Below are 13,373 nucleotides of genomic sequence, written 5' to 3'. Positions count from 1 at the left end.
AAGTATTACTTATATCTTAATACATGTAATGTGAATTTTCAACATTATTACTAATTGTTGTTGTTTTAATCCAAAGTCGGTTTTCCCGTGTGGAGTTTGTAAAAAAAAAAAAAAACAATTGAAAAATGGCATTTTTACGTGAATGTCAGTTCGGGGATGATATACAAGGAGCAAAACGCTTCTTTCGTATCGTTTAAACTATTTATAACATCTTTTTTATATTGATCCATATGTTTGAAGTGCTTACGCAGCGTTAAGCTATTTGCGCCCAATAGAAAAAAAATCACATTATGTACTTGGGAATTTAAAAAAGAAAACCAATTTGACTTAATCTTACATGTGTGTGAAACAATGGCTTACGCTTTTAGGGGCTCTATAGAAAAAGGCCAATGACTCTTCCGAGCTAGAGACAAAGAGCAGATATCATTAAAAAATAATACTCTTTTTTTAACTAATATCCCGATTACGAGGGCATATTTGTAACATCGGGGAATGCAGTGCTATATAGATATGTTTAATTTTCTCAAATACTTCGTTTATTGTGTAAACATTATGTTAAGGCAAAAGGAAGCATGCTTCTTCCATAAAAAAACATGCATACTTACAAACGAAAGTAGAAACAATCATAAATATTCAGTTAAGCTTCACTAACGAAGCTGGTATTTAAAATAATACCGAGAGCTTTGATTTTGTCAGGAATAAATAGACAGACAGATAAATAGATATAAGTGTACATATACAAGGTCATAATAACAACTAGTTCCATAAATATAACCTTTAAAACACACATGCGTTGCTGTTTGAGAACAGAATAAGAAGAAACTAATAAAAGAGAAAAGAAAGAAGGTAGAGTGGTTGGTTTAGATGAATTACATCCAGTGCCTATTCTTCACTGAGCCCTGATTGGTAGTGCCAAATATCACATGTTTACAGAAATGAGACAATCCTGGGTGGGGTTAGGGTATAAGTAGTAGGAAGTGACTGTCACTGGCTATCAAATCTTTTTGTCATTTGAATAAAGAGGTGAAATGCATCGAACAATGTCTTATTTTGTTTTTATGTAAGGGAAGTGTCACCGTATAGTAAATTGCGAAGCGTTACGCCTGTCAAAACCTCCACATAGTTGAGCAGAAGTCTAAAGGGGGACAGATAAGAAGATAATGATACGTTGTTTCCTTAACTCCACACGCATAGAGGGATGAGGGTACAGTATTTTTAAAGAAAAGGTGATGGTTCAATGAAATGCATTAAGTCAAGATAAAAAAAATCATACTGTGTACAATTATTCCAGATGACATCCGCATACTCCAAGATAGCCTAATAAAAGAAAGATAAATTATCTCCATAGACCTTCTATCCAATTGATAGCGGAGACGTTTCATGATGTTAACTCTAGACCAAGCTTTTTCTTTTATATAGTTAATGTGAGTATGCTAATTGCCTTCATTAGAAAGGAAAATACCCAGGTGTTTCTGAGATTCAACAAACGGGATATCAGTGTCAAACATGTTCACAGGCGGATGAATGTGTTTGTTTCGTTTCCCAGATATGACGATTGATTCAGATTTGTTGGGATTGAACTTAACAAGCCACTTATCAGCTCAGATATATATTTTGTTTATATCTGTCTGTAGTTTTAAAGCTGCACTCTAGGGGATGTCCACTGTAACAAATATATTTGTATTATCAGCAAATAGGAAGACATTTTAATCTATCTCGTTTACTATGTCATTAGTGTATATAAGAAACAAAAGGGGACCCAAAATTGAGCCTTAGGGAATTCCAGCTTCAATTGATTTGAATGCAAAAGTGGATCCCGGAATTACCACACACTGGCGCCTATTCTCTAAGTAGTTGAAAAACCAAGACAGTAAGTGACCACGAATACTTGCCTTTTCAAGTTTATACAACATACCACGATGCCAAACTTTGTCAAATGCTTTACTTATATCAGAAAAGACAACTCTTTTTTCAAGACCAATATCGAGAGCTTGGCAGAAACTATTATAGAGGTAAGTAAGCTGGTTGACATTATAATCACCTGGCAGCAAGCTTTATTGGGATCGGTTTAGTAAACTTTAAATCACGAAGAAAGTTGAATTCATGTTTAAATATAATTATTTCAAAGACCTTCTCCATAGTATTCAACAGAGAGATTGGGCGATAATTTGATTGGTCGGAAGGATCTCCCTTATTAAAGACATCGCAGACATTTGAATATTTCCAAATAGATGGAACAACACAAGAAGTTAACGAAGCACATTGAATAAATCACACAAAGGTTGGCTAAGGTCTGAAGAAGCTTCATGCTTTGTCGTCTGCAACGCACTGACCACCTAATGGTTTGTGTAGTGGAGGAATGCCTCGTGATTCAACCGGAGTGATAAATGACTAAAGTGTTTTCCACCAGTCCCTATAAATAAGTTCACTGGATGCAAGTTTCAAAGGAAAATAGTCAAAGTATTTCATATTTTGATCTCCGAAACAAAGCGACAACTTCGTTACGCAATTTGCGCAATTTGTTAGTGCGTTTGACCTTTTTATAAGCTCTTTTACGCTGTCTAAATTTTATTTCAATGTCATTACTCATCCAAGGAGGTTCAAGAGGATTGATAGTTATATTGTATTTTTATTAATGATCTATGTTAATATCTCAAAGATAACATTAACCAGTGCATTTTTATCACGGATAATATTCCTTATATACACAGTTTACCTTTTGCCAATGATGTACCAAATTGTGCTTATTCTGCAATAAACCTTTAACGACATATACATGCTATTCCGATTTCTGTACTGTTGTACAGATTGATCTGAATACAACTGAAAGAATTGTATTTAGAAATGGAGGCAAATATGAAAATTGGACACTGACTAACATTGTCAGAACTATATCGATGTACAAATGTATGGATTAATTATTGAATTAAACATTATCCTGGTCTGCAATGTTATCATAGTGCACAGCTGAGGCATTTAAACCTTCTTTTTTAATTAGAAGCTATGAGCTGTATATTCTATGTTTGGTACGTTTAACCATAATGGTTTTATAAGACTTTTTGATACAAATGCCTTTCCAATATGATGAACATTTGGCTCATAAGTTTGGGGTTTCAATGAATGTAATGAGATTGAAAAGTTACAGGTTTTCTTTTGTTTTCTCGGAGTAAAGAGTTATGTCAATAATTGCGTTGCTTTAGGTGAATGTGATATATTACCAATGTTCAATGTTTATGGCTCACAATGTTGGAGGAAACTTTAACAAATGTCTTAAGATATATTAACTAGGAATTCGTATGATCTGAAAATATCGATAGTTTAGGCAGGCGTTCAGGAGCAACTAACATAAAATATACTGTTTACATATGGTTTGGGCTAGATTTTGATTGCCCAGGATGTTTGAGCTATAAACATATTTATGTATTATTTTTGTTGTTGGTGGTGTAGACAAAACTAGCTTGATGATGTAAATACTTCCTCACGTTGTTATTCTTATAGATAATTCCGTATTGAATGATGGAAGATACTTTAAGATCAGATTACCGTTTCCTGTACAAAAATCATTGGTTAGATTTAGAACATCCAGTCATAAAATTCACATTTAAATGTCTCGAATTTTACGTTTTGATAGAGATAATCGGTTTTGTATTGATTGTTTATGGGACGAAAACATTTTAATTGAATATAAATATCACGTATTTTTAAAGTGTTTAAGATAAAATGACATCCGGGAAAATGATTTGTTTTCTTGGTATATCGGAAAAAGTTACGTTGTTTATTTCTGTAGTTTGGTGGCATCGGAAATTGCTACCCATATTAAATCCACTTTATTTTTATAAATCAATGTTAGTTATCGACAATACTTACCTTTGTTAACAACAAGACACAACTCTTATTTAGGTACATGTATGCATTTTGTTACATTTTTTTCATTGTAACATGTCTTATCGGCATGAGGCTTTTTATTGAATAAAATTTCTTAATTAAATATGTTTTCATCTAACGGGAAGGGAAGGCACTATAAAATCCACTTTATTAATATCGGCAACCTTTATTTTTTGTTCGATAGACCTATTCAATATTATACTCCATAATAAGCAAATTTAAATCACATTGCCATTTTGCATTATATATGCAATCAAAATATTAAGGAGCGTGTCGCTCTGATTTCTGTGGATTATTGCATACTGCTGTCAGTCAGGTGTGCCATTATGGACAGAAGGCACAAGGTGCCGTTTATTATCATCTTCGTTGTAAATGCTTATTTAATGTACTTCAAGATAACTTCCAAATAAATTATGTCAGTGCAAAGCAAATCAGAAAACATACGGATATGCAACATCGAGTGAGTCCAATCGTTCGGTTGAAGAAGGCATGGCCCGATGATCTTCAACCCTCATGACATCCTTCGGAGCTGACCGGACTGACGGTATAGGTAAAGAGGTGCTATCCGTGACTCTTGACCGCTGAACGGGGTGTTCACCACTTAAAAGATAATATAACAAAAGCCTCAAATAGTTGGTAGTCTTCATGTGAACATTTTCGTTAAGGGAGAGTGTTTCTTTTAGTTTCGTTAAGGTTCAAAATGCAAACGTCGATATATTTTAAACATGTTTAATCATGAATATCACCTATCCCCTTATTGTTTTGAGTCCACGACATGCCCGTTTACAAAACTTAAACTTCCTGTTTTTATGTAAATTTATTTACAGCGGTCAACCGTATTGACATTCTTTAGTATTACAATGAAAACCATTCATGGAAATCATACTTATTTCCTCTCTTCAATGAACTCTGTCGCCTTGACGTTGACTTATTATCTGGAATGATAACAAACAGCAACAATAAAAACACGTTCAATAAAGTTGTATATTGCTTGTAAGCCATTTGCAGTGATTTAATTATATATAAGATAATTATGAGTTATGGTGTCACTTAAAAGAAGAAGTTTCTTGCACGATAACTATGATATGTCATTTTGCATTAAATACGCCAAGGCTTTATATTTCAAACTTCAAACTTAATTATATTTACAACGATTATGTAAACAGTACTATTAACTTATTCTAAGTCACTTTCGTTGTCACGATGTTGTGGGAGAGTGCGGCATTGTGATGAGAGGGAACCGGAGAAACCAGAGAAAACCCACTTTGCTTGTTGAACACTAACCAAACTCACATGCACCAAGGTTGGAAATCGAAAACAGGTCGCCTTGGCGATAAGCAAGTGTGGTCACCACCTCGTTTATCAGACAGTCACATTATCTCTTTTTAATAGAAATGCAAGGTGAAATAAACACCTCTCATTATCATTTTAGGCACAACGAGATATATGCTTTTAGAAATGAGCAATTTAAGGTGAAGTAATGATATCCTGTTACAAACCTGGACATGGTCAAATATCTACAGTAAATATAGGCATGCTTTGATTTTTAAAACCGGCCCAATGCATAAAGCCATACTTTGGGGCTTCGGGCAATATTTTAAATACTTAGTACATACCAGTGACCATAGCAGAGTGTCCAGTCGGCGTACGTAGTGACTCCCGTCTTTCATTCGAAGAAGACAGCGGTCGAATTTGCAGGCTCAATATTTTCTTGCTAAAATATTTGCAAAAAAGGTTATAAAATGGAGTCGCAATGGCTGTTGTTTATAATTACGCCTTGATTTAAACTTGGTGTGCCATTATAGACAGAAATAATGTTCTTTGCGCAAGACGAATAAAGGTTTGCAATTTCTTGAGTTACAAGTCACACTGTTTGCTCAGAGCACATACATTTCGGGTTCGACTGCAACATGTGAACACGATTGTCGCGTAAAATGTGCCTACACTACAAAAGTAAAAGTTACAACGCCGGATTTTTATAAATCTAATGTTTCATATTCTTATCACTGTACTTATTCCATGCTTTAAATTGAAATAGGCACTATGATGTAAATATTTACTACTAAACCTACAAATAACTTTGCAGACAATCAGTGAAAAATGTATGTATACAAATTTTGATTTTTTAACTGATGTTTTTTTTTTTTCAAATGGGCCTATGAATAATGCAAATAGAACACAATTACATGGTTGTCCTTTGTTGATACACGATGAAAACTTTATCATTGTATATTATTAAAATATTATACTTTAAGGCATACTTAAATCCTTTCCCCGATGGCACATCTTGCCTTGGCGTTTCCATATCAGCTTAAAGGGAAAACAACAAAAATGAACGTTTAAACAATTAATACAATTTATTTTACCCTTTTATAGTGATTCGTAGTGTTTGACCTATATATATATGTATATATGTATTGTAAAATCATCATCATCATCATCATCATCATCTTCATCATCATCATCATCAAGCTATCAAACTGTTTCAAGATATTTAAGATACTAAATATTACATTTGAACCAAGCTCCCGAACAATAAAGTATCGAAAAAAGTCGGAGCCTATGGAGAGACATACAGAACATACATATTTTACTTAATACCTGTGACATTGTCGTAATGTCCAGCTGGCATAATAGAAAATTTCAGTATTTCGTTCGACGCAGGCATTGGTTCTAGCATATCCACAATCTTTGGCGCTGACGGGACTGATTTAGATCGTGATATAGATCCAAAATCAGTGTACTTAGTTCGCTGATGGGCATCATCACCAGTGTGAGAGATGAAGGGCGGAGAAGCCATTTAAAGATTTCGTGTCGTCGATGTTCTTTACGTGACCTTTTAAGCCAGTTTACCTTTTGATTTCGACTTGACACTCACTCGCATTAGTCACCCCGTCTATGTAACCGTGTTTCGTTCTGTTAAGGAACAATGAAACATATGTAATACTTTAACTTCATTATTCCATAATGTACTAAGTACAGTCAAAACGTTCCCGGACTGAATATATATATATTGCGCACAATTGACATCCGACTTTAAATTGTCACGTATACATCTGAATTAAATGTTCACATCTTGTTAGCAAAGTCGGGAAATAGCATTAATATTATTATCAATACAAATATATATGTAGTATATAACCTACGCTAAAGATTCCTTTGATTTATTAACGATAGCCAAATTGACCTCAATGTTATTAACGTTTCACATGCAATAATTTGGCGCCTTTCGTCGAGTGAATGTTCGTAACGTCATATCAACGTCATTTCTAAACACACGAGCAAAGTAAACGTCATCACTTTAAAAATAAATAAATTGATGCTCCTGCGGCATGCAGTTTCTGTCGGCCGGAAAGTCATTAAAGAATAATTTCAAAATAAAAGTTATTTTTGAGTATAAATTACGATAATAAATAACTAATTATATTAAATTGTTAATTTCATTTGATGCTTGGCAATCACTATGCTATGATTTGGGTTGATATTAAGTTGGGAGGTAACATACGATTGTGGCATTTAAGGTCGTTCAGAGGCAACATTTATTAATACAACGCTCTTGCACTACTGGCTAAAATCGAATTATTAAATATGAAGTTCTTGGGAGTTGACATACCTCCAAATCCGCCTTATAGTCAAGACTGTGCACCTGTGGACTTTTGTTTATTTAAAAGATTAAGGGCCGACTTTCGAGGTTGCAAATTTGTATCCAATTCTTAAGACTAAATGAAATTGATCATGACGGTGTAAGCAGCTACGCAAAGGGGTAGCATATCGACATTTTCGACAAGTGCGTATAAGATAAACTGTAATAGTATTTCATGGTCATTTCTTTGAAAAACATTGAATATGCATAAATCTGACAACAGTACAAAATCAGTCACTTCGACTGTACCTCGTATATATAACATATATATGTCCTAGTTATATCCATTGCCCAAAGTGTTGGAGAGCGACGATACAACACACACATATATATATATAATATATATATATATATATATATACCTCAATTAAGTAAAAAGGCAAACACCCACATCTTACATGTCAATCAATAACAAGCTCCATATCCTGGAAATTAAACAAAAGGCACATTCATCGATGCAAAATCGATATTGAACCAGACGCTTTTTAAGACATCACAATCAATAACTATTGGAACATGTTAATGAACCTCGAATCAATTACTGACCCGCACAGCTTACCTAAGTAAAACCGATTTTCAGACTCCCAGCGTAGCACTTGCCTCTATAAAGCTTTAAATATTTATAATAACTCGTAGCTGTTAATTAGTACCAAGAGGCAAGAGTCCAAAAACAGTTAAAAGGAGATTCAAAAGGGTTTTAACAACACATACAAAAAAAAACACACACCACAACCATGCAACTCACGCATCAAAATGGCGTAACCGATACGTTACAGTTATATGAAATTACTGCCTTTGAACAGTCAGTGATTAAGTCATTATGAACAATGACAGGGATTTGGATCTGTTTTGAGATATCATCTATACGTATCTCTCCATTTATATTCTGTTTGAAAATTAATACTTACTCGAAATTGATGATAATTGTACTGGTTATTGGTTGAACTGTCGTTCGTGGACGGCTGTTAGAGATGAATTTACAATAAGTGTATGCTTCATATAGATCACAGTTTCTCAATATATTCCTTCAATTTCTTACTGTATCTTTTTCGCTATAAGCTTAAAAGGAAAACAACAGTACTCTGTCCATATAACAGTTCTTTATATTAAGATTTAAGTAAGGGAAAACGTGTTGGATGTGTCATTGTTGCACAAAGATAGTAAACATTTGCTGTACACATTTTAGTTTGCATAGTGAATTGTGAAAAAAATGGGAGGCAGTTTTATAATTTGTTTTTATAATTTGTTGTTTATGCTATTTTGCAGTTGTACTGGCACAAAACATACACAGTTACTTTAACAGACAGCTACAAGTAATTGGTTTTAACAAAACAAAAAATAGTATTGATATACGGTTTGTATATGTGTGTGTTTGCTTCGCATCGAAGTGCAAACAAAGAAACACATGTTGTAAGTCCAAATCGAACATGTCAATTCACCTGTTAAGATCTTGTTTATACAAAGGTATGCACGGGATTTCCAGATTGTCTATTGAGAAGGGCTGAATACATCTTTAGAAAGAAATGAAAATGATATTTATATAGTGCAAACATATTGAAGCAGTTTACAGCATGGCCGTATAATGTGGTTTTCAAACCCGATCGACAGCAAAACAGAGGAATACTTTACTTGGTCTTTTGAGAAATTATCACCTGGTACATTCTTATCATTAGTATGAGGATTTAAACATTGTCATCAGAAATACGAGCATTTCAAAGAATAAAATATATGTGGGCTTTTACAGACGCTACGAGAAAGATATCCTGAATCAGAAAACAAAATATAATTCAATTCAGAATTCTACACTGAAACTATGAGATACGAGGCGTGGCCAAACGATATGATTCGAGAAAAAATAGTGAACAAACTTTACACTGATGCTAACAACATATATCTAAACCATGTGCATTACAATTTTTACTTCGTTGTTTATCTTTATTATAGTGTGTGCAGTTTAACAGTTCGTAGACAGCCCGGTTTTAGAAGGACTAAGAAGGACGTGCATGATGAAGAGACGGAGTGTGAAAGACCAGCTGGTAATATGAGTATTATCCAGATGTTAAGTGCTAAACGGCCTCAAAAAACAATATCGTACACCCTAGAAGATTAATGAACTTGCCGTTCCAGAAAAGGCGATATAGATGGCCAAATATGGTTAATGATGTGGATGATTGGGTTAGCATGTGTGACCGATTGCTACGATGAAAATGTTTACGTAATTCCCGAGAATATTAAACTATTGAAATAACATATTTATACACAAACGACGCTAAAAAGGTAAACAGGAAGCTGGGAGCACATGAAGAAATTAATTCGACCGCATTGACGCCTTTTATGCAGGCCGTACAAAATAGATGTTTAGAAGAATGCCAAAATTACCGATAAAAACTGCATTTGACAAGGACAAACACTTTAAAGCAAATGTCATAACCATCATGTAATGTATTGCTGAAAGAAAAGAGAGGTTGCGAAGAAAAAGTGATATAATACAAAGAGCAAGTATGAACCAATAGCAAGTAGGAACAGTACAACGGCATAAAAGCAAAAAAGCGGTGAAAGTCGAAGTCGGCGACAGAGTGTAAGTAAAAATTTATCTCACTTAGGCTTAGTAGTAGTATTGGTAGTATATGTAGTGGTGGTTGTAGTAGTAGTAGTAGTAGTAGTAGTAGTAGTAGTAGTAGTAGTAGTAGTAGTAGTAGTAGTAGTAGTAGAAGTAGTAGTAGTAGTAGTAGTAGTAGTAGTAGCAGTAGTAGTAGAAGTAGTAGTAGTAGTAGTAGTAGTAGAAGTAGTGGTTGTAGTAGTGGTAGTAGTAGTTGTAGAAGTAGTAGTAGTAGTGGTAGTAGTAGAAGTAGAAGTAGTAGTAGTAGTAGTGGTAGTAGTAGTAGTAGTAGTAGTAGTAGTAGTAGTGGTAGTGGTAGTGGTAGTGGTAGTGGTAGTGGTAGAGGTAGTGGTAGTGGTAGTGGTAGTGGTAGTAGTAGTAGTAGTAGTAGTAGTAGTAGTAGTAGTAGTAGTAGTAGTAGTAATAGTTGCAGTAGTCATAGCAGCAGTCGTAGCAGTCGCAGCAGCAGCAGTTGCATTAGCAGTTGCAGTAGCAGAAGTCGTAGTCGTAGTAGTGTAAGTTGTTGTTGTAGTATTCATGTATGAATATTGCACACAAAACAAATGCATTGTATACTTCAACATCATTCACTCATATATCACTCACACTCCATACATCAACTAATGCCATGAACAATTTAACATCATTCTAGCGTGGTTTATACAAACTACAATGCAACGTATGTATGTATGTATTTTATTGTTGTTTTGATTAGCTATGAATTATGGCTGTGTTGGGATTATATAAACTTCCGACGCAGAGAGATCACGGCCATAGTGATTTTTTTTGCATACAAAAAAACATTGTTTTCACCCGATGTGTGTTTGGCCGATTCTTTACAAAAAAGCTTTGAAAAAGTAAACAATTCTTCTATACTTCATGCGACGGTTGTTTTGAATGAACGTTTCAGTTGGTTTATATGACTTCTAATTGAGAGTCATAAACCAATGCTTGTATTGTATAACATAGTTTTGAGATTTTTAAAGATTTTCAATAGATTTGCTTTATTTTAATGGTTTGTTAATTAAGACAATGGAAGCGTTTTGTGAATAAAATAAGAGCAGATTGACTGTGTATCCTGACTAGCGTGGGCAGATATTCATAACGGTCATTTGAAGATAGTAACAACTGGTTTCACTCAATATTATATTATTTGTTTCCAATAAAAGACTTACCAACGTTCAGATGCTTGATACAATAAGCAATTAAATAAGCATTAAACCGGGCTTATGTTTAAACGTTTTGCTACTAAGCTTGTTTCTGTAGTTTTTCACATATGTATATATATGTTTAACTTTTTTTCTACCTTATTGGATTTGCTAATTATCTGCAGCATTACGCGATCAACATATTAGATAATATTTCCTTGAACAACATTAAATTCTGATAACAAATGTCAAGTCATTATTCTTAAATGAAATGATTCCCTTGATTTGCTTAGTATTTTTTAAGATCATTTGTTTTTGAGCAAAAAAACCCATCAAAGTGCACACATTTAACAATTATCTGCAATTGACCACATATGGAGCAATCACTGAGTTATAATACTAATAATGCCAACCAAGAACAAAATGAAATATTCTCGTCGGCAACCTTCCATTAATTCGTCAATACAAACATAAAATGAATTACACTGTCACCATTCAGTATTGATGATTTGTACATAACACCAAGTGTTGTCAAAAATATTCACTGTTCACTAATCATCTGGATAGGTTGCAGTAGTTTTGTCGGCTCGTTTACCACGTTATATAGAATTCGTAATAAAACAGTCGACATTGCATGTTCTACTATTTTTGTTCAATAAATATAAGTCTTCATAACATATTGACTGAACTTCGGAAATTCCGAAGATGATTTTTTTTGTGAAAAAAATTGGCAGGCCGACGCAAATATTTATAATACAAACATAACATGTACATTTATTATAATATACATTATACATAGACAATCAATAGTTTCAGTGTAAGTGTTAATATATATTATACATGGAGAATCAATAGTTTCAGTGTAAGACCTTAATATAGTTCACCGGATTAGCACCAAAAGCTTTAAAGAATTGGGTAGCCATGAGTAAAACATGTATTTATAGTGTTCGCAAGATGAAATATATTGCGATCTTACACTGAATCAAACACTTATATAGTATGCCTAAACAGGATTTAAAATGACATTTTTTTTCAAAACAGTGCGCCAAATTATATACGAAGTACTGTCAGTTTGGAAATATCGTCGTTGAAAGTGTGTCCAAACCACTTGTTCGCTGACGTTTGATTTAAAAGAGAAAGAGGGCTATAATTCCAAAAGAGTAAAAACTGTATTTTGTTGATAAATCTCTATAAATAACCGGAACACGTAAAATAAATATTTTCCATAAATGAAGGCATTTTTCGTTATCACTTATTTAAGACGTAATAAAGAGTAATTACCTGATGGGAAAATAATTAATATGTCCTAATCCAGATTGTTCATGGAAACTTGTATTTAGTATAAGAAGTCAATAATGTATTTACTTTACTGTTCGTCTTTTAAGTCTTAAATTGAACCAATATTTGTGAGTACTGTAAACGATTTAAATAGACTTATAGATATATTGATTTACCTGAACAATGCTTTCTGTTATATTAACCACAATGCGTTTAATATAGATACAACTCATAAGGCCACGATAATTGGGTTCAACGTTTTTTTTGTTATAAGCCTTCAAAACGAAATCAACAAATTTACTAAATCTAAAAAAAAAGATCGGTAATAATGATTTGTTTAAAAAACACATCATCAACATGATAAATTTAATTTTCTAGATGTACGGAACTTCAAATTGAAACCTGAGGCTTGACGTCGAGGATTTTGGCAGGCAATCAATATCTAGTTTATGCACCGCTTGACATGGTATGCCCTGCCATTAACTTGTCAAACACCATTACAATCTTTTTTTCTTAAGTTCCTTTTTTTCGTTATGTATGCACTTATTTGCTAACACTTACGAAAGCAAATGGTTCAGTAAACATAAAAAATAGCTATCACTTCATTTGCATGTTGTGACGAACTAAATCGTCAGGTGGAACAGGTTCAGTCAGGCTTAATACTTATGTGAAAAACTACAGGAACAAGCTCAGTAGCAACAAGTTTAAACATAAACCCGGCTTAATGGCACTCGGTAAACGCCAAAGACATATAACGCAAAAACAAAAAATCACAAACAAGAAACATGGATTAACGGCACAGAACTCCACAAACAGCACA

At 33.6% G+C, this 13,373-nt stretch overlaps 1 protein-coding gene across 5 annotated transcripts in view; it reads right to left on the bottom strand.

The window, feature by feature from the left end:
- Positions 1-12,684, bottom strand: part of LOC128222041 (trichohyalin-like) — an 83,284-nt gene extending 70,600 nt beyond the window's left edge. For all 5 annotated transcript variants that reach the window (XR_008259058.1, XM_052930794.1, XM_052930796.1 and 2 more), the window contains exons 1-6: positions 12,557-12,684; positions 6,487-6,801; positions 6,147-6,195; positions 5,502-5,599; positions 4,772-4,820; positions 4,330-4,485 (exon numbers count right to left, since the gene is read on the bottom strand). Coding sequence is in view for 4 of the 5 variants with exons in the window: in XM_052930794.1 (XP_052786754.1) it covers positions 4,330-4,485; positions 4,772-4,820; positions 5,502-5,599; positions 6,147-6,195; positions 6,487-6,685 (551 nt within the window). In the remaining variant the exon portion in view is untranslated. The remainder of the gene's footprint in view (positions 1-4,329; positions 4,486-4,771; positions 4,821-5,501; positions 5,600-6,146; positions 6,196-6,486; positions 6,802-12,556) is intronic.
- Positions 12,685-13,373: the final 689 nt, after the last annotated feature.

The sequence above is a fragment of the Mya arenaria genome, chromosome 16, assembly GCF_026914265.1.
Source record: "Mya arenaria isolate MELC-2E11 chromosome 16, ASM2691426v1".
Lineage (NCBI taxonomy): Eukaryota > Metazoa > Mollusca > Bivalvia > Myida > Myidae > Mya > Mya arenaria.
The sequence above is the reverse complement of the archived record's forward strand: the minus strand, read 5'-3'. Positions and strand labels throughout refer to the sequence as shown.